Source organism: Microcaecilia unicolor, chromosome 1 (assembly GCF_901765095.1).
Source record: "Microcaecilia unicolor chromosome 1, aMicUni1.1, whole genome shotgun sequence".
Taxonomy (NCBI): domain Eukaryota; kingdom Metazoa; phylum Chordata; class Amphibia; order Gymnophiona; family Siphonopidae; genus Microcaecilia; species Microcaecilia unicolor.
The window spans coordinates 131,489,265-131,512,070 of NC_044031.1; the positions used below are offsets into that span (position 1 = coordinate 131,489,265).

The window sequence follows — 22,806 nt, forward strand, 5'->3', positions numbered from 1 at the left end:
TGTGAAAGGTGAAAGTGATACCTCATCCTAAAGAACTTCGGGGTAGAGGTGGGGGGAGGAATGCTTCATGTGCAACCATCCTGGGTGCCTTTTGGGGCCGCCCAGGGAGGAAGTCTATGAGATAGGGGGGATAGGATGGGAGAGGGGGGATGGGGCAGTAGAGATAATAGGATTTGGATATGGGATGGTGGACTGTGGGAAGGGTAGTTGGTGAGGGGGGGGTATTGTTAAAATGTTAACTGAAGGCTCAGCAGGCCCATTGTATTAGTTTTACTCACTACGTGGAGGGACATGTTGCTAATGTAGTAATTTGTGCTTTGTTATCTTGTTATTGCCTTCAATAAAAGTGTTGAAACATAAATATGGCGACCAGAACTGAATGCAATACTCTAGGTGAGGTCGCAGCATAGAGTGATATAGAGGCATAATAGTATTCCCAGTCATATTTACCATCCCTTTCCTAATAATTCCTAGAATCCTGTTTGCTTTCTTGGCCACCGCTGCACACTGGGCAGAAGATTTCAGTGTACTGTCTACATTGACATCTAGATCTTTCACCAAAACTTTTTCTTGAGTGCTGACCCCCAAGGTGGACCCTAGCATCAGGTCATAGGCGCCGACTCCGTGGGTGCTGTGGGTGCTCGAGCACCCCCAATATTTTGCGACCCGTCAGTCACCCAATGCATCCGAAGTTCCGGTTCCAACGTCCCCAGCCCAACCTACCCACCTTCTTCTCCCTCAACAGCCCTCCTCGCCTTCCTGCCGCCCAGCATTTAAAAATCATTTTACCTTAAGTTGTGACGGCAGTGAAAGGCGCAGGCTCGCCTTCAGCCTTCTCTTCCCTCTTAGCATTCCGCCCTCGTGGAAACAGGAAATGAGGACAGGACGCTGAGAGGGAAGGGAAGGCTGAAGGCGAGCCTGCTTTCACTGCCGCCGTGACTGGAGGTAAAATGAGTTTTAAACACTAGGCAGCAGGAAGGCAAGGAGGGCTGTTGAGGGAGAAGAGGGCGGGCAGGTTGGGTTGGGGGGGGGGTTGAAACTGGAACTCGGGGGGGGGGCCAAAAAGAGGGGACAGGTGGGGTTTGGGGCGAGTCACTGGACAGGGAGTGGAGGTCAGGGGAGAGAGGAGAAATCACTGGCCATGGATGGGAGGGGAGGGCAGAGGAGAATCGCTGGACATGAATGGGAGGGAAGGGGAGAGAGGAGAAATCGCTGGACATGGAGGGGAGGGTAGGGCAGGAGAAATGCTGGACATGGATGGAGGACAGGGAAGACAAGAAGGAGATGCACATGGATGGAGGGAAGAAATTCTGGACGTGGATGAATGGAGGGGAGGGAAGGGAAGGAGATGCACATGGATGGAGGGGAGAGAGGAGAAATGCTGGACATGGCTCCTATGCATCAGGTAACTATTTTTTGGAATGTTCTTTCCAATGTGCATCACTTTGCATTTATCTACATTAAAGTTCATCTACCATTTGTATGCCCAGTCTTCTAATTTCCTAAGGTCTTCCTGCAATTTTTCACAGTCCATATGTATTTTAACAACTTTGAATAGTTTTGTGTTATCTTCAAATGTAATCACTTCACTTGTAGTTCCAATTTCTAGATCATTTATAAATATGCTAAATAGCACCAGTCCCAGTACAGATCCCTGCAGCATTCCACTATTTACCATCCACCATTGACAGAAATGGCCATTTAACTTTCTGTTTTCTTTTCAATAACCAATTCTTAATCCACATCAGAGCATTGCTTCCTGTTCCATGAATCTTTAATTTTCTGAGGAGTCTCTCATGAGGAAGTTTGTCAAAAGTTTTCTGAAAATCTAGATACACTACATCAACTGCCTCACCTTTATCCACATGTTTATTCACGCCTTCAATGAAATTAAGCAAATTGGTGAGGAAACCATGCTGACTGTCCCATTAACATGTTTATCTATGTGTTCTGTAATTGTATTCTTTAAAATAGTTTCCACTGTTTTACCTGGCACTGACGTCAAGCTTACAGGTCTGTAATTGCCTGGATCACCCCTGGAACCCTTAAAAAAAAAATCTACGTTACCTCCAATCTTCAGGTACTATGGACGATTTTAAGGACAGGTTGCAGATTACTAACATCAGATCAGCAATTTCATGTTTGAGTTCTTTTAGTGTCCTTGGATACATGCCATCTGGTCCAGATTATTTACCACTCTTGAAATGTCTTCCAGGTTCACCAAAATTTCTTTTGGTTCCTCTACATCATCACCCCTGAAAACCACTTCTAGTACAGACACCACCATATACCTTTAGAAACCCCTCCACATTCCCAGACACTTAAACATATCCAGTCACACACGTATACTCACCACCTCAATACACTATCTCAATCACCCATACACACACCCATCCAAATGCACTCAGCCACTCACGGCCCCTTGTACTCACAGACACACACTTGTAAGTTCCCTGCTCTGTAATCACAACCTGTCTCCAGCCTCACTCAACTGATACCAGGGGCGTATCTGAGATTCGGCGGTAGGGGGGGCAGGGGCTAGAGTGAGGAGGCACATTATAACCGCCCCCGCCGCCGCCGTCGTCAACCCTCCCCCCTACCGCCGTTAACCCTCCCCTGCCTACCGCCAACCCTTTCCCCACCTACCGCCGTCACCTGCCCTGAGGTCTGCTCCTGCCGGTTTTTTAAACTACTACTTCAGCTGGTGGGGGACCCCAACCCCCGCCAGCCCAGCCGAGGTCTTCTTTAACTTCTTCATCCTCGTGCTGTTAAAACTGCATGATGCATCCTTCCAGTTGGACGGAGTTTGACGTCGCAGCACATTGACGTCCGTACAACGTGCTGCGACGTCAAACTCTATCCAACTGGAAGGATGCATCATGCAGCTTTAACAGCACGAGGATGAAGAAGATAAAGAAGACCTCGGCTGGGCTGGCGGGGGTTGGGGTCCCCCGCCAGCTGAAGTAATAGTTTAAAAAACCAGCAGGAGCGGACCTCGGGGTAGGTGACGGCGGTAGGCGGGGAAAGGGTTGGCGGTAGGCGGGGGAGGGTTAACGGCGGTAGGGGAGTCCAGGGCGAAATCTGCGGGGGCCCAGGCCCCTGTGGCCCCACGCAGATACGCCCCTGACTGATACATTCCACCCACACCCACTCCTATTCCTAAAACATCTAATCTTGCATAAAAAGTAAAGGGGTAGCCAAATGGTTAGTGCAGCAGGATTTGATCCTAGCAACGTAGGTTCAATTCCCACTGCAGCTGCTTGTGACCTTGAGCAAGTCATTAAACCTTCCATTACCCCAAGAACAAAAACTTAGGGCCCTGTTTGGTAAGGCGCAGTAGCGTTTTTAGTACACACTAAACACTAGAGACATCTCTAGTGTTAGCACGTAATCATTTTTAGCGTGCGCTAAAAATGCTAGCGTGCCTCTACCGTGGGTTAGTAAACAGGGCTCTTAGATGGTGATCCCTCTAGGGGCAGAGAAGGTACCTGCATATAGGGCTAGATTCTATAAATGGTGCCTAAAAAAAAAAAATTGACGCTGAAAAAAATGCTTTAGTATTCTATAAGCCGTGCATAAAGTTTGGCACAGTTTATAGAATAACACATAAGAGGAGAAGTCACATGTAAATTTAGGTGCTGCTATTTGCACCACGAAATGTGGTACAAATGCCCATGTCTAAATTTATGCACAAAGCGCCCATATTCTATAATTACATGCGTAACTCAAAACCATGCCCCTCCCATTTCCATGCCCCTGTTTTTGGACCGCGTGTAAATTTTAGGCACATTAGTTCCAATTAAATCTAACTAGTGCCAATAATTGCTTGTTAAAATTCCAATCATTGGCACTAATTGGCTCGTTATTCTATTAAATTGCGCACATATAATCCCTTTAATTAAATCACTGGAAGCCATAAGAAAGCAGGCTGTAGTGATTTTGCTGCTTTGGTTTGGGTTTGGGAAGGGTGGTGGGGCGGGTGGGGGACTTAAATAGAAAAGGAACGACATATGTGGTTTGTAATCACTTAATAATTTTGGTGGACTTTGCCCCCCTTTTTCGTTGTGTTTTTGATGTCCTCCTATATTGATCTAGATTGTATCCGTGTTTGCCTGTTGTCTCACCAATTAAATTGTTTAAAAGTAAATTGTGCACACAAATCAGGGGGAAGCCTAAATTTGTGTGTACAATTTTTGGTGACTTTTATAGAATCAGAGAGATAATGTGTACAGTGTTGCGTACTAGTAGCACTATAGAAATGATTAGTAGTATAAGTGCATCTTTATGTCATGGGTTTAGCATGCACTTTCCATCTGACTGACACAGAGAAAGAGGCAGTTAATTCCTTTGGGATCAGTAGGAGAAAAGTAAAAAAAAAAAAAAAAAAGCCCGAAACACAGTAGAGTAAAATTTCACCCTATTCAGGGCCCAGCAGTCTGGGAAGGCTTTATTCACTGCAGCAGGTGTTAAGCCTTCACCATCAACACTTTCTAGACCAAGCTTACGGCACGGTTTGAGGCCTTAATGCAGCTAGAAGAATTTTATGTATGCTCACCTGGCTACACATGCCCTGATTTGTTATCTCTGTTAGGCTTACCTCTGTCCATAATCATGTCATCCGTCATTTCAAATGTGTTATGCAGCATATTTCTAAACTTGTTCCGATCCACACCATTCCTAGAAGGCCTTTCACTTGGCTCTCCCATTAATATATAAAAAAACCTGATCAGAGCTTCCATTTCACTTTTAGTAACTGTAAAAATAAAGAAAGATCAAACTGAACTTAGTCTTAAAATATTATCCTTAGGTTAGCACTTAAATTATAACTAGAGATCACAGAACAGCCCAGAGAGCAGTTTCTCACATACAAAGATGTATATCCTAAATGTATTTATTTAAAAATATTTGTATACAACAAAGTGGAACAAATATCGACATCTGAAATACTCAAAACAGAACAAAATAGCAGACAACCATAAAAAGCCAATATATAATACAGTAAGGATTAAAATAATCCTGAAAAGGCTTGATTAAATTAATGGGTGTTTACTTTCTTCCAAAAATCAAGTACATCTCTAAGGGCCCTGTTTACTAAGCCATGCAATAGGCACATTAGTGTTTTTAGCACATGCTAATGCTAGAGACGCCCACAGGAATATATGGACATTGTTAGCGTTTAGTGTACGCTAATTTTAACACACGCTAAAAACGCTAGCACCGGGCCCTTAATCACTTCCTGATTCCACAGAATAGGATTAGCAAGAGATAAAGGGACTATAGTGTGGTAAATTTTGCACTTAATTCACATTAACAGCAAATATTAATGTGCAGGAAGTAAAATACTTGTGTGGTAAACGCATATGGTGTGGGCCAACTGAACATAAATAAATAAAAAAAGAACTGTCACAGCAATGCATCTCTTCCCCATATCCTTGGGTCCCCACCACAATCCGATCCCCTCCTGATCACCTCAGTAACAATCTCACAACCTCCTGACACTCCCCCCAATCACAACCCCAAACTCCCCTGACACAACATCCCCACCCCTCTGTCAGAAAAAGTAACTCACCCCCCAGATCCCAACCTTCCCCCTACCCCTCTGACCTACCCGGGGGCCTGCAGTGGTAGTTTAGGAGGTCACCAATGGCAGTGGTCACCCTCCACTACCATCTGCATCAGCAATACCATTTATGGTGTTTTTCTCCCTTTTCTCCATCCCCTCCCCCTCAGTTTGCCTATTTGTGGACGATACTAAGATTTGTAACAGAGTGGGCACCTGGGAGGGAGTGGAAAACATGAAAAAGGATCAGCGGAAGCTTGAAGAATGGTCTAAGGTTTGGCAATTAAAATTCAATGCGAAAAAAATGCAAAGTGATGCACTTAGGGAAGAGAAATCCATGGGAGACGTATGTGTTAAGCGGTGAGAGTCTGATAGGTATGGATGGGGAGAGGGATCCTGGGGTGATAGTATCTGAGGATCTGAAGGCAACGAAACAGTGTGACAAGGCAGTGGCCGTAGCGAGAAGGTTGCTAGGCTGTACAGAGAGAGGTGTGACCAGCAGAAGAAAGGAGGTGTTGATGCCCCTGTACAAGTCATTGGTGAGGCCCCACCTGGAGTATTGTGTTCAGTTTTGGAAGCCGTATCTTGCGAAGGATGTAAAAAGAATTGAAGTGGTGCAAAGGAAAGCTACAAGAATGGTATGGGATTTGCGTTACAAGACGTGAGGGGAGACTTGCGGACCTGAACATGTATACTCTGAAGGAAAGGAGAAACAGGGGTGATATGATACAGACATTCAAATATTTGAAAGGTATTAATCCGCAAACTAATCTTTTCCGGAGATGCGAAGGCGGTAGAATGAGAGGACATGAAATGAGATTGAAGGGGGGCAGACTCAGGAAAAATGTCAGGAAGTACTTTTTCATGGAGAGAGTGGTGGATACTTGGAATGCCCTCCCGCGGGAGGTGGTGGAAATGAAAACGGTAACAGAATTCAAACATGCGTGGGATAAACATAAAGGAATCTTGTTCAGAAGGAATGTATCCTTGGGAGCTTAGCCGAGTTTAGGCGGCAGAGCCGGTGGTGGGAGGCGGGGCTAGTGGTTGGGAGGCGGGGATAGTGCTGGGCAGACTTATATGGTCTGTGCCAGAGCTGGTGGTTGGGAGGCGGGACTGGTAGTTGGGAGGCGGGGATAGTGCAGGGCAGACTTATACGGTCTGTGCCAGAGCTGGTGGTTGGGAGGCGGGGCTGGTGGTTGGGAGGTGGGGATAGTGCTGGCCAGACTTATACGGTCTGTGCCCTGAAGAGGACAGGTACAAATAAAAAGTAGCACGTATGAATTTATCTTGTTGGGCAGACTGGATAGACCGTGCAGGTCTTTTTCTGCCGTCATCTACTATGTTACTATATGTTACTCCAAACCCCTCTCCCTTCCTCCAGAGTCCTTTAAACTTGCCCTCAATTGCCAACACAGGCAGCAACAGCAGCAGCAGCACTGAAAACAGGCTGCCTTTGGGCAGTCCGTGGGGCTCTCTCTCTCTCTCTCTCTCTCTCTCTACCTCTCTGAAAACATGGAGATGGGGACTAGCAGAGGAAGGCTCCGCGGACTGCCCACAGACAGCTGGTTGTCAGTGCTGCTGCTGCCATTGCTAACACAAGCAGCGACTGAGGCCAAGTTTAAAGGACCCCAGAGAAGGGGGAGGGATGAAGTGAGTGAGAGATGCCAAATCAAGGAGGGAGGGGGATAGAAAGAAGTGAGTGAGAGATGCCATACTCGCAAGGACGAGGAGCCAATGTTGGTATGTGAGCTGGAGAAGGGAGACAGATGTGTGTGTCGCACGCCTACTGCGTGTAATTTGGCATGTCTGCTTATGTACTGCAATTATCATAAGCCTACTTGATTGTGGGTAACAAAAAGAAAACCAATCATTATCTGGGATGTCACAATTTTAGTGAAATTAAAATAGAATCTAAACAGTATACCAATATTTAACCTCTAACAGAATAGATGAGTAAATGGGTCAGGTTGAATAAATTAAGAGTTAGGGAATAAAAAATGTTTAGCTGTCAAAGAAAACAAATAATTGGGATCAGATCTGATACTTAATGCTACATTAGTCCACTTTTTTTGCAGCTTGATAAGCAAAAATAGCAGTAAAAATCTGTTTATATTTTATACTTTTTTGCAGAAGGGAAATGAACAACTAAGCAATCTCCATGACAGCTTTCTAGATGAAGCAAACCAAACCATCAGTTTAAACATGCATAACGGGGCTAAGCCATAAAAAATTAAAAATATCAAAATACACAATCTTAAGGTCACTCATGCCTCTACTGGTAACCAGTGTAGTTTCTGCAAGAGAACAGTTACTTGATCAAACCTCCAGGCATTACATATTAAACAAGGTATTGTATTTTGCAGGGTCTGCAGACGACTTATAAATTTAGCATCCTGCATATATATTAGTAATCTAATTGAGACATTTTTCCCCACCCCAATTCAGAAAACCAAGAATCAAGGATAGACACGTGGAGACTGCTTATACCTGGAACACCGAGGTACAGGTGTGAGCCTTACCCCTGCAACAACATTGGCAGGGGCTGAATCAAGCCCCATTGTGGTGTGGAGACCTGAATTCCATCTGCCACTGTCTGGCCACACTTCTGGTGTCATTGGGGTCTTCTGTTACTCCATAAAAGCGTGAAACTCCTGTGGTGGTGCACCAAAGAGCGAGGTACTAATTTTGAATAATATTTTGTTTTGTATGGGTAAATGTAAGGTGTCAACGCCTGTGTACTTCTTAAATGGCAAAAATGTTATGTTTTCTGAGCCTGAACAACTCATTGATTTCATTGTAGCTAGGGAGCCTGATGCTAGAGTTATTGTGTTGCTTCAAGAACCTTCTACAGGTTAGCACGTTCTGGCTGTAGGTACTGCACATCTTTGCTGCTACTCATGTTATCCACTTTTTCCTTTTATTTTTAAGTTTGATTTTTTTTTGTTACATTTGTACCCCGTGCTTTCCCACTCATGGCAGGCTCAATGTGGCTTACATGGGGCAATGGAGGGTTACGTGACTTGCCCAGAGTCACAAGGAGCTGCCTGTGCCTGAAGTGGGAATCAAACTCAGTTCCTCAGTTCCCCAGGACCAAGGTCTACCACCCTAACCACTAGGCCACTCTTCCACTCTATTTCTTGGCTCCCAAATTATAATTTTGTAGACTAAATAGTTGATTTATTGCTTATTAATGGAAGTTTATCTTTCATCTGAAATTGGTTTCTTTTTATTTGTTTCAAATCTGCATTCAAGTTTTATGTGTTGGATCCTTCTTCCATGTTCTGAAGAATTTTCTTTTAGCTCTAATAGTTTCCTTCACCTAATTTTTTAACCATGCTGGCTATCGTTTGATCTTCACTCCTCCTTTTTTAATACATGGAATATATTTGGCCTGGGCTTCCAGGATAGTATTTTTGAACGGCATACATGCCTGATGTACATTTTTTACTTTCACAGCTGCTCCTCTAAGTTTTTTTTCTCACTGTTCTTCTCATTTTATCATAGCCACCTTTTTGAAAGTTAAATGCTAACGTATTGGATTTCCTATGTGTACTTACTCCAAAGCCGATATCAAATCTGATCATATTATGATCACTGTTATCAAGCGGCCCCAGCACCATTAGCTCATGCACCAGATCATGCGTTAGGACTAGGTCTAGAATTTTTCCTTCTCTTGTTGGCTCCTGTACCAGCTGTTCCATAAAGTAGTCCTTGATTTCGTCAAGGAATTTTACCTCCCTAGCATGCCCTGATGTTACATTTATCCAGTCAATATCAGGGTAATTGAAATCACCCATTATTATTGTTCTGCCCAGTTTGTTAGACTCCCTAATTTCTGAAAACATTTCTACATCTCTCTCTTCATCCTGGCCAGACAGACGGTAGTACACTCCTATCACTATCCTTTTCCCCTTTACACATGGAATTTCAATCCATAGGGATTCGAAGCTGTGCTTTTTTTTGTGCCGGTACACACCGGCACAGCATACCGGCACCTTTTTTGTGAGGTCCGGTGGTGTGCTGGAGCCCCCTCCAGCCCCCCTACCCAGCGATTCTCCTCGCTCCCCTGCTCCCCCTCCTCCAGCCACTCAGGTTGTCCAGTGGATTCTTCGGGCAGGCAGGAAATATCTCCAGTCTTTCCTGCCCGCTGCCGGCGCTGACTCTCCCACGGCGCTACTGCATCGCTCTTTAAAAATGGCCGCCGAGACTTCCAGCGGTGGCCTTGTGAGACTTCTGCTGAAGTCTTGGAGGCCGCCCTTGTAAGTCTCGGCAGCCATTTTGAAGAGCAATGCAGTAGCGCCATGGGAAAGTCAGCGCCAGCAGCGGGCAGGAAAGACTGGGGATCTTTCCTGCCTGCCCAGAAGAATCCACTGGACAACTTGGGTGGCTGGAGGAGGGGGGGGCAGGGGAACGAGGAGAATCGCTGGGTAGAGGGCCTGGAGGGGGGGCAGGGGAGAGAGGAGAGTCACTGGACATGGGGGGCTGGAGGGGGGCAGGGGAGAGAAGAGAGTCGCTGGACATGGGTGGATGGAGGGGAGGACGGGGGGAGAGGAGGGCTGCTGGACATGGGTGGATGGAGGGGAGGGCAGGGGAGAGGAGGGGAGGGCTGCTGGACATGGGTGGATGGAGGGGAGGGCAGGGGGAAGAGGGCTGCTGGACATGGGTGGATGGAGGAGAGAAGGGAGAGAGAAGAAATGCTGGACGTGGATGGAGGGGAGGGAAGAGTGAGGAAGGAGATGAGATGAGGGAAAAGGAAGAGAGGAGAAAAACTGCACATGGATGAAGAAAATAGGCAGAAGCTGGATCCACTGGACAGTCAAGTTTGCGGAGGACCCAGCTTTTACTTACAGATATAGGGCAAGAAATGAAGAAAAGGCGGAAAGTAAAGAAATAAATGGAAAGGAAGCCCTGTAAACAGAGTTAAGAGGACAGATAGCAGCAGAATCAGATACTGGGCCAGCATGATCAGAAAAACAAAGTCACCAGACAACAAAGGTAGAAAAAAATTATTTTATTTTCATTTTAGTGTCTGGAATATGTCCAATTTGAGAATTTACATCTGCTGTCTTATTTCGCACTGGGTATACTGGAGCTATAACAGCTTACAGAAATTATTTATAATGAAAAAAAAATCACGTTATTTTTTTCTCCTATACTAGTATAATATTTTCAATGATGTCTGTTTATATGCGCCATGGCTGGTATAAGGGGTGTGGCTAATGTGGGTATGGCTATAATAGGGGTGGAGTCATATGTGGTGACCCCGCCCACAATGAGTACCGGCACCTTTTTTTCTACAAAAAAAGCACTGCGAAGATGTGTTTTATTTCCTGCAGAATTTTCAATCTTTTTGATTCAAGGCCCTCCTTAACATGCAATCGTGGCCCTCCTCCACTTCGATCCACCCTATCACTATACAATATAATTTGTACCCTGGTATGACAGTGTCCCATTGGTTGTCCTCCTTCCACCAGGTCTCAGAAATGCCTATTATACCTAATTTTTCTTCAGTGCAATATATTCTAACTCTCCCATCTTATTTCTTAGGCTTCTGACATTCGCATATAGACATTTCAAACTATGTTTGTTGTTCCTATTTACATCTTGCTCAGTAGTTGACAGTGTTAATTTGCAATCTTTTGTCTGATTTTTATTTATATTTAAGGACATCTGATCTACTACGGTCTTTTTGCAACCTCACTATCAGGATACCCTATCTTCCCTGTTTTGGTGATATCTTTGAAAGATACCTTATCCCGAACCATGCGCTTTTGAGAGACTGTTGGCCTTCCCTACATTTCTAGTTTAAAAGCTGCTCTATCTCCTTTTTAAATGCCGATGCCAGCAGCCTGGTTCCACCCTGATTAAGATTGAGCCCACCCTTCTGGAATAAGCTCCCCCTTCCCCAGAACGTTGCCCAGTTCCTTACAAATCTAAAACCCATTATTATCAAATTGCCCATTTTGTTTGCGTCTCTGATTTCTTTTATCATTTCTGCGTCTACCTGCTCATCCTGGCGAGGCGGACGGCAGTACACTCCTATCACCGTCCTTTTCCCTTTTATACATGGAATTTCAACCTACAATGATTCAAAGGTGTGATTTGTGTCCTGTTGAATTTGTAATCTATCTGAGTCAAGGCTCTTGTTAATATACAATGCTACCCACAAGTCCGGTCCACCCTATCACTACGATATACTTTGTACCCCGGTTTGACAGTGTCCCACTGGTTATCCTCCTTCCACCAGGTCTCAGAAATGCCTATCATATCCAATTTTTCATTTAGTGCAATATATTCCAACTCTCCCATTTTATTTCTTAGACTCCTAGCATTTACATATAGACATTTCAGAGTATGTTTGTTATTCCTATTTGCATGATGCTTAGTACTGGATACTACTGGTTTGCCATCTTTTGTCTGATCTTTAATTGTATTTAAGGGCACCTGGCCTATCATGGTCTGTTGTGCAACCTCACTATCCAGAAACCCTATCTTCCCTGTTTGTGAGGTATCTTTGCAAGATATCTTATCCCGAACCATGCGCCTTTGAGCGACTGTCGGCCTTCCCCCCATTTCTAGTTTAAAAGCTGCTCTATCTCCTTTTTAAATGCCGACGTCAGCAGCCTGGTCCAACCCTGGTTAAGGTGGAGCCCATCCTTTCGGAATAGGCTCCCCCTTCCCCAGAATGTTGCCCAGATCCTAACAAATCTAAAACCCTCCTCCCTGCACCATCACCTCATCCAAGCATTGAGACTCCGGAGCTCTGCCTGTCTCTTGGGCCCTGCGCATGGAATGAGTGGCACTTTGGAAAATGCTACCCTAGAGGTTCAGGATTTGAGCTTTCTACCTAAGAGCCTAAATTTGGCTTCCACAACCTCTCTCCCACATTTTCCTAAGTCATTGGTACCCACGTGTACCAAGACAGCCAGTTCCTCCTCAGCACTATCTAAAATCCTATCTAGGTGACGCGCGAGGTCCGCCGCCTTCGCACCAGGCAGGCAAATGACCAGGCAATCCTCATGTCCACCACTCACCCAGCTATCTACATGCCTAATAATCGAATCACCAACTACAACAGCTGTCCTAACCCTTCCCTTCTGGGCAGAAGCTCCTGGAGATACATCCTCAGTGCGAGAGGATATTGCATCCCCTAGGGTGCTGGTCCTGGCTACAGGATTACTTCCAGCTGCACCAGGGTGATGCTGTCATTTTAGAAGGCCTCCCTCCTTCAAGGCAGTACAGGGGCTGCCAGATTGGAGGTAGGACTTCTCTACAACATCCCTGTATGCCTCCTCTATATACCTCTCTGTCTCCCTCAGCTCCTCCAAGTCTGTTACTCTAGCCTCAAGAGAATGGACTCGTTCTCTGAGAGCTAGGAGCTCTTTGCATCGAGCACTCATATGTCCTCTCACCAACTGGGAAATAATCATACATGTGACACTCGATGCAAAAGACTGGATAGCACCCCTCTCGCTGCTGGACTACTGTCTGCATCTTAGTATTATAGAGTTGTTTAATTAAACACCTCAACCTTCTCTCCTAAAACATTATCTCCCCAGCATGGGGCATCCACCACTTCTGCTGAACCACCAGCTCCAAGTCAGAAACACGAAGCCATGAGAATCTGCACATTGCTATATTCTGAGCACAGATCCTGGATGCTACATCAAAAGCGTCATACACGCCCCGGCCAAGAACTTACGACACACCTTCTACTTGGCCAACTTGTGCAGTGACTCGGCCTGCTCCAGTGGGAGAGAGACCGCCAAGTCCAGCATCTTGCGCACCAAGTTTCGCAAGTAGATGCTCATGAACAGCTGGTATGACTGAATGCGTGATATGAGCATAAAGGCCTGGAACATCTCCCTCCCAAAACAGTCCACGGTCCTAGCTCCTCTGCCTGGGGGCGCCAAAGCTTAGTCTCTAAAAATCCTGATTCTTTTGAGGGCAGATTCCACCACCATGGAATGATTAGGCAACTGGAGCTTATGAAATCCAGATGTGCTGTGGATCCAGTACATGTCGATGTTCATGGGCATTACCAGGACCAGGGACTCCCAATTCCAAACGAGAACTTCCTGGAGTACCTTGTGGAGAGGGACCGTCACAGCCTCCCTAGGAGGACAATCGTAGCCCCGGACCTCAAGCACCTTGGCCCTGAGCTTGTCCTCCACCTCTAAAGAAAAAGGAATGGCCTTAGCCATTTACTTCACAAAAGAGGGAAAAGAAAGACTCTCCAGAGGGGATTTTCTTCTTTCAAGTGGAGGGGAGGGTTCAAAGGGGATGCCATAGGATCATTCTCTGAAAAAGTACCGTGGATCCTCCACCAACTTCCATGAGTGCTCCTCATCGGTGTCAGACAAAACCTCCACATGGGAAGGCTGAGACCAAGCCTGCCCTGACTTAGAGGAACCATGTCCTCGAGAAGAGCATCAAGCAGTTGTCTCCCACCTCAACTCCAGCGTAGCTTCCTTCACTGATGCTGAGGGAGTGCCGACTTGAGTGGCAGTTGATACCGGTGCCGCACTGTACTGAGGGCCATGCGGGACCTCAACAGGAGGCAGGGTAGGTGTAAGCACCCCCGATGCCAATACACACTGTTGCAAGAAACCATCCAGCAGCTCACGGAGCAAGGCCCAGATACACTCGTTGAGAGCCAACAACAGGAAAGACTGGGGTGCCGACTCAGAGACAGGCTGCAAAACCATCGGGGCTGAGATGGAAGCTGGGTCCTGGCTGCTGGGAGACCGATGCACCAGTACCTCCTGAATGGAGGGGGAGCGGTACTCCTGGCACTGACACTTCTCAAGTGCCAAATCTCTCGATGTCCTGGAGCTCCTGGCACCATGCATCGAGGACGATCGATGCCGATGCTTCTTGGCCTTTCCCGAAATTTGATATTGAGGCTCCTCAGTGCCGACAAGGATGACATCAAATCCTCACGTCGCCTCGGGACTGGGTCCGATGCTGGACTGTCCTGGAGGCCCTGCGCAACAGTCAGCATTGAGACAGGTGGAGACCCACTCAATGCACCACTGCTCCTAGTGTCTACAGGCCTAGCAGCAGCCATATGTACCGACACTCCCGGTGCAGTACTCGACGTTGATACCGACGCTGAGGAATCAGACCTGACTCCAAACATCCTCTCAGTTTTAAGCTTTCTGGCAATCTGGGTCCGTTTCTTCATCCAAAGACCAGAGGACACAGTTAGCAGGGCTTTGGTCAGGCCCTAAACACACCAAGAATTACACCAAGTACAGCGCTTGAACCACTGGGAACTTGAGTGGACATGGACAGAAAAACTTTCGCAGCCAAATCAAACGAAGTGATGGTGTCAGAAATAGGGGCAAGGCACCAGAGAAAAAAAGAACAGAAAAAACCTGGCTGAAGTCAAGGTCTAAACGCAGCCTAGTGATGCAGAAAATAAAAGAAAAAATTGGAAAAAAAAGAAACTAAAACAATAAGGCAAGAAGGAGAAAGGAATCCCGAACATGGGCTCACAAAAATCACAACGAAAAACACTGAAAAGCACAAAAAAAGCTCTTTCCATACCATGCTGTGAAGAGCAGCTACAAAATGCAGCCATGCCCCACCACAATAAAAAAGAACTGTGGGCGGAAAGGCACTCATGCATATGCGGTGGAGTGTGCCGTGAGCTCCACAAAAGCTCTGTTAAAGCTTATCAGAAGCTCCAGACCAGGCAACGCAGGACTGCATTATCCAATTGTGAGAACTATGGCCTGATTGTCCTCAGAGAAATTCCAATTATTGCCAATTAGCACCAATAATTGATTGTTAGCGCCCAATTATTGGCACTAATTAGCTTAAGCAGTTAAACTGAGTGTACAATTTGGGTGCATGCCCAAATTTGTGCACAATTTTGAGCTTTATATATAGAATTAGGGGGATAATTTACAGAATACTATAAGTTATGTAAGTATCTCTAGCATTTAGGCATAACCATTTACACCACCTCTACAGCTGGCCTAAGTGTTTGTGGCTAACTTACAGGCACATATTTTCACAATTACACTGGTATGTTATAAAGGAAAGCAGATGCCCATGAAGAGAAAAAGTAGCCTAATGGTTAGTGCAGTGGGTTGAGAACCAGAGGAACTGAATTTGATTTCCACTGGGCAAGCTTGTGATCCTGGGCAAGTTACTCAACCCTTCACTGCCCTGGGTATACCAAAAACTTAAGACTGTGAGCTGACAAGGGACAGAGAAAAGTATCTGTATGTAATATATAAACTGCATTGGTTGTACCACAGAAAGGTGGTATATCAAATGCCATACCCTTTATAGAATAGGCTTCTACCAGATGCCCAATTATATTACTACTAATACTAACTACTAATCATTTCTATAGTGCTACTAGCTATATGCAGTACTGTACACATTATATGCAGGTATTTTCTCTGTCTCTAGAGGGAAATGGAGGGTTAAGTGACTTGCCCAAAGTCACAAGGCACTGAAGTGGGAATTGAACCCAGATTGCCACGATCAAAGCCCACTGCACTAACCATTAAGTGTGCATCAGAGCAGATGTAACATTGTGAGGGAGATTTCAGAGGAGGGTAATTTTGCACTTAGAAATAACTTCTGTACTTATCTGCCACACAAGTTAGCTGGCCTTTTAGAAAATGACTCTCTTATGTTCTGTATAATGAAAATGAAATTTGAAGGGTTTCTTGGAGCTGGCATCCCAACATGTGAATCACACTGTTGGTTTGCCTTGGCCATTGGGCAAAATGGAAGAAACAAGATGACAAAATCTGATCCTCTGAAAAGGGCAAGGGTGACCCCTAACTGTACTGGCATATCATTGTTATGACACAGATCCCAGCCAATTGAAAACTGGTTTGAATTGAATGTTTCCATATTGTGTCTTCCCTAAATTAGGTGCCTGCATTATAGGCACCTACATTGAGGCACCAGGTTAGCCAAATTCTCTCTTCATATCCCTTCCCCTTTTACTGCCACATAACGTATTCATTGGCCTACACATTCATGTCTTTGCTGCTAAGTTCCCCAACTACTTTTTCTCAAGCCTACCTGCAAAAGTCAGATCCGCCTCCAAATACCTCTATGACCACAAAATGTCATTCACCTATCTCTAGCTGTTTTCAAGTCATAAGGGCAGAGATGCACCACAATGCACAAAGACATCAGTATAATAAGCCTAGCTGAATATATATATATTTTTATCTTAGTGTGATCAGATTAGCAAGACAACTGTAATTCCTCAGCTAGTTTACCTGTAAATTAATTGATTTTTAAAAATACTATTTTGAATCATGATCATCCACAGCACTCCTCATTACTGAACATGCTCCTTCATTGTGTCCAGGGAGGGATAATTTGTATTGTGTTTGGCACTCTTCCCCCCCCCCCCCCCCCCCCCCCCCCTGATTGTTCTGAAATGTTGACTCCTGTCCTTAGGATCCTGACTCAGGATTGTGATTGCTTTGGCTCCAGCATTTGATTATGTATTCATTTATTGCATTTGTATCCCACCATATGGCAGGTTCAATGTGGCTTACATAATGCTAAAAAGGCGGTTACAAAATTTAGATTTGTAGAAGTCTAGTACATAATACATGTGCACTGTTGCTTGGCAAAGCTGAAATGTTATACACAATAACTTTTATGTTTTGTTCGGTAATAGCCTCTCTGTCCTCTAAGTCCAAGAATGCTATTTCAAGATTTTATACCCCATAGGACTGGCCTATTTTATATTCCGAGCAAAACCTCTGGACCTACGGAAGCCTCCAGAGATGACATGCTTCAACAAAATGTGGGCCTTTTATGCCTAATAAGCTTATTTAACAAAATAGCAGACATATAACATCTGAAAGGGGGAAGGGCAAGATAACAATGGATTAGGACGTGTGCTGAGGAGCTCCAATTTCTTTCAAGTAATTATTTTCTTTTTACCTTTTTTTTTCCTGGCTTGTTAGAATTCTAAAGTGCAAGGGGAAGCTTTACAGACAACCCCCCCCCCCCCCCCCTCACACACACACACACACATAAAGTCAAAGATCCAGGTACCATGGCAAACCTAAATAAATGCTTTTGTGTAGCCCTTACCTGTGTTGGGCACTTCTGCTGTTGTCTGGCTGGGAGGAACCCTGAATAGAAGGGTGAAATATCGCTTAGCCAAGAGGTCCCAAGTTTCCTCTAGGATTGCAAAGCCTTCCTGAGTCTGAGTCATGTGGTTGGAAAATCTCTTCCTGAAACAGCTATGGCAGAGCAGTCAATGCCTAACTCTGTGAATCCACTGACATCAATGCTGAGGCAGGACTCCACACACATGGGAGAGAATTTCTGCCTGGGCAACTATGAAGAAACAGTGTGTTTTAAGCCTGTAAAATGCATTAGATATTTTACTATTTTAATTATGCCCTGAAGTGTATGTCTCTTACTTGGCCAGCAGGTGGTGTTTCTTTGTTGTAAAGCTGCTACAGGGAACTGAATGTTCTTTTTCTTTAACACAAGAAGACAAGAAGCAGCAGTATACTTTCAAATCTTGTTGACTGGGCTCCAATTGGCCCAGGAGTTCATTTCATTTACAGTGTTCTGATTTTGCCTTCAGTCTTAGAAAGGAAGAAAAAGACAGATCTCTTTGCTGAGGCTCGATGAATTATATGTCCTGATCTTCCCAGGTACTGTTTAGCCAGTATGCAAATGTTTAGTTAGTTTTCTAATTGATCCATTTTTCAGTTACTTGTTACTGTTTGCTATTTGCACATTTTTTTGTCCACTGTTCCAAGCTCTGAGAATAAACATTTGTTTGTTTGTTCTGTTTGTCTGGACTGATAAAGAATCCTGGTGGTGTCTGTGAGTGCTTCCTGGGAACTGTGGAACCACTGGGAGTGTGGCCCCAGTAACCTAGAAATCACTAGGAATAATTGGAGAGCGGGAGACTCGCCCAGAGGCGGTTGTGACCCAGTCAGTGGGAGGAGAGTGCTAGTGGAGAGCACAAGCGGCAGGTGCAGGGGGTCCTGAGATGTACTGGGGATAGACCCTCTAAGTGGCCATGGGGTAACCCCATGTGGGTGGCTAGGCATTTGTGAGAGCAACATATGGTGGTTGAGGGGCAAAACAGAGGAGTAGTGGACCCCTAGCATGAAAAACTTCTATTGGCTACTATCACCATCCAGTCTTTCCTAAGGCTCCAGGGGATTACATTGGATTCAATCTGGACAACTCTGGAGACATTCCATAAATTTGTTCAGCTTTGTTGTCTGTTTCTTTGGGGAACATAAAGTCCTCCACATCTACGAAAATGGGGACCTAAGATAGTAACATAGTAAATGTCAGCAGATAAAGACCTGCTCAATCCATCTAGTCTGCCCACCAAGGTGACTAGAGTTGAATCTAGCACTCTGCACTTGTTCCACTTTATAATTAAATACTGGTACACTTTATCTCAGTCTTTCCCTGCCAATTTTGGGACACAATCCATAGAAGTTTGCCCAGCACCGGTCCTACTTCCCAACTACTGGAGTTGCCATTGAAGCCCCCTCCAGTCTCGATCCTGATCTGTTTTTGCCATTGACAGACACAGATCATAGAAGTCTGCCTGGCCTTGGTCTTATATCCCAAACTCTGAAGCTGCTGTCAAAGCTCATTCCAGTTATGAGGTCATTTAAATTTTGTTTTTTCTATATAGTGTTCCTCTTTGTTTATCCCATGCGTTCTTGAATTCCATTGTCACTTCTGTCTTCATATCTTCTTGAGGGAGGGCAATCCAGGCATCCACCACCCTTTTTGTGAAAATTTATTTCCTGACATTGCTCCTAAGTCTCCCACCCTGCAACCTTGACTTATGACTTTAGACCCACTATTCTTGCAAGACCCATCAGCCCCAAACAGCTTTAATTGCACTGTGGAGGAGGTGACTACAGAAGTAGTTAAACACTAGGGCATCTGCCAACTATAGGATGGGGGAGAGGAGGTAAATGAATGTCTGAAAAAAGAGGGTGTTGTACCAGGTGGGTGGTGAGGACAGAAGGGAAAAAGATGGGGAGGTTGATAGGAAGACCAAAGGAATGGAAGCTGGGGGCCAAAGAAGTGATTAAATTGAGGTGGAGTGATATGGTGGCACACTTGGCACTAAGTACACACCACCACAAGGGTTGAGGATCATTAATAGACCCCCCTATGGCTGCTGGCCTTCTCACAGGCAGCCATGATCAGCAAAGGCATCTTTATATGCCAAAAATGTAGCAGAGAAAGTACCAGAGCTGAGGAGGAACACTGGTGTACAACAGCTTCACCAGAGCCCAAGTTGAATGAACAGCAAGACTGCTGGCCTGAAACTTTAATGTTTAATTGCTGTGTACCCCCAAACTGCCAGGAAATTATTAGAGATGCAAAACCTGAAACCTTTTGTCTCTTGAACATTTGAAAACGTTCATTTTGATGTTTGGCCATTTTTTCATCACAGGAGCAAAGTCAATAGTGCACACTCTTTAAAAATGTGTCCTATTTAGAAAACAGGTATACTTTCTAAAAGAGTGCACACTCTTTGCCCATGAACATGTTCAATGGCAAACTATGACGAAAACATTACATACTCTTTCAGAAAGTATGTCCTCATTCTGCAAATACAGCACACACTTTTTGAAAGACTGTGAACTATTATCGGCAAAGACAAATCAAAACACCTCCACAGATTTTCGTGTTTGTTGTTCATTTTTTGTTAAATGACATGGGATTTGTCCTTGACATTCCACCTATCACTGCAAATGACAGCCCATCCTTTAAGATTATAGAGCTGGGAGCACAGCTACTGGAGCAAACATAGGGCCATTCCCTCCATAGTGAAAGGGTAATCCAATTTCAGTGTTACTCTATGGCATGCGTACGGTTGTAATTCAGTCTAAAAGAAGGCAATAGGACAAGCAGAACTGCAACTGTACGCAAGCAACTGAGTGGAACCTGGATTGAATTAGGCTGTTTGGTGTACCTGGGTAAGCGGACAACTCCTCTAGCAACATCAATGGAAGGAGTTCATAATAATAACCCGTGGACCAACCCCATCCGAGAGCGGATAACCCAGCAGCCTGTACTTACAGTGCCTGACCGATCTCTGCATAGACTCTGTCAGCTTCTGCAGAGTCTTTCTGCTCATGCGGATTGCTTGCGGCTGAGACATGGCTGCACCGCCGAATCCAGCTCCGCTCTGGGCCCTCGCCCTACCCCTTCCCTTCGGGACCCGCCCACAATCACAACAAGCTGTAACCACGGCGATTGTCTACGTCACGGAACAGTTCACCTATCAGAAGCCGTTCTGCTCGATGGTAATCTGAATCTCTCCCCGACAGACTGAAGATCTATCGAGCTCACCTCAGCTTCAACAATTTCAACGGTGATAAGAGAGTGACAAACAAAGTAGTAGAATTTTTTGGTTTATATTGGGCTAGAAAACCCAGATCTTTGTTAAGTCCTGTCTGGTGGGTGTCAACAGGGGCAGATGGCCAATTTTGGATGGGCCTGAGCCCAAGGTGGGTGGACATGGATTTTACCCCCCCCCCCCCCACCAGTTTGCTCCTCTCTCCACCCATCCCTCCTCACAAACCCCCAAATATTAAATATGTGAGCTGTCAGGGATCCCTAAACCCTGCCAGCTGAAGATTTCCTCCTCCTCCTCCTCCTTGAACAGCCAGCACTCTTCCAAGGCAGCCAGAAGCACTTGCCTCAAGCTGCTGCTGTTGGCAGGCTGTGCATGCTCAGTGCTTTTGCATGTGTGAAAACTGAGCAAGTGCAGAAGGGCCGGTCTCAGGGTCAGCTCAAGGCAAGTGTTACTGGCTGACATTTGGAAGAGCAAGGGCTGCCCAAGGAAAGGAAATCTTCAGCTGGCAAAGTTTGGTGATCCCCACCAGCCACAGCAAGAATGTCACAATTTTGGGTGGGCCTGAGTCCATAGTGGATGGGCCCACCCAGGCCCACCTGTGGCTACACCACTGCAACATATGTAATCATTCTGACTTCAAAGGTCTGGCGTTCCTGGATTGTCTTAAGTTTCCATTTAGTATACTCACCATAAAATCATTGATACAGTGTTCTGGTTTTGTAAAGTGCTGTCCCACAGAGGTAACATCCTGGTTAACACTGGCATTTTTCATATGATGTCTGTGTGAATTAAATCTCTTCTTTAGCATTTGGCTTGTTTCTCCAATATACCACCCTCCGTCACACTTTTTACATTGAATGATATATACCACATTGGAAGATGAGCATGTGAAGGATTCCTTTATGTTGAATACTTTTCCTTTGTAAATGACTGTGGGATCCTGTGAAATGTTTTGACATAGTTTGCAGTTGGATATATTGCGAGCAGTGCCGGTCTTGACAGGGGTGGTTGCACAGGGCCTCGTGCAACCACCCCTGCTATTGCCACTGCTATTGCCACAATCTGACTGCTTTGCCTGTCCTCCCCCGAGCTGCAGGGTGCCCTCCCGGCACATACCTAAAGCCACCCTGGTGGTCTAATGGACTTTTGGAGGCAGGAAAGATCCCCAGTCTTTCCTGCCCACTGCTAGTGCTGACCCTCTTACTGCCGCATCGCTCTTTAAAAATGGCTGCTGACGTCTTGCTTGACCGCCATTTGAAGTCTCGGCAGCCGTTTTAAAGAAGATGCATCAGGAAGAGGGTCAGCTCCGGCAGCGGGCAGGAAAGACTGGGAATCTTTCCTGCCCCAAATACTCCACTAAACCACCAGGGTGGCTTCAGGTATGTGCCAGGAGGTAGGTAGGTAGGTGGGTGGGAGGGAGGGGAGGATACTGTAAAAAAAAAATAAAGTAATATCTGTTTCCCTTTCCCCTTTACGCACAGCCGGATCCCTATGCACTTAAGCTGCTGTATCCGCGTTTTCTTTCTTTATTGTTGGTGGAATTTTTATTTAATCTCACTTAGATTTTCAAACATGCCGGCTTGTGCATACAGATTGTACACAGAGGTAGTATAATAAATAGAGTAGTAATTTGTTATAAATCGTAATCAGTGTGTCATTTGGAGGGGCTGGTTAAAGGGACACCTTAATAGTACTATTAGATTTGTGCAGATATTTTTTTCTCCTGGTAAAGGGCCATTAAACAGACATCATGTTTTGAATATCAAGTGCTCAACATTCAGAGTTTCTATCTATTTATTTATTTATGGCATTTTATCCCACATTAAACATGAATTAGATTGAAACCTGGGAGCATTTAAAATCTTTTTTTTTCCTGTGCCTACAT

At 45.2% G+C, this 22,806-nt stretch overlaps 1 protein-coding gene across 1 annotated transcript in view; it reads right to left on the minus strand.

Annotated features, from left to right (window-relative positions):
• The window catches only part of EFCAB1 (EF-hand calcium binding domain 1), a 72,220-nt gene extending 51,464 nt beyond the window's left edge, over positions 1 to 20,756 (minus strand). Inside the window, 2 exon segments of the mRNA XM_030200391.1 lie at positions 4,598 to 4,753; positions 20,642 to 20,756. Coding sequence (XP_030056251.1) covers positions 4,598 to 4,753; positions 20,642 to 20,723 — 238 coding nt within the window. The 5' untranslated portion in view covers positions 20,724 to 20,756.
• Between the last annotated feature and the right edge of the window lie 2,050 nt (positions 20,757 to 22,806).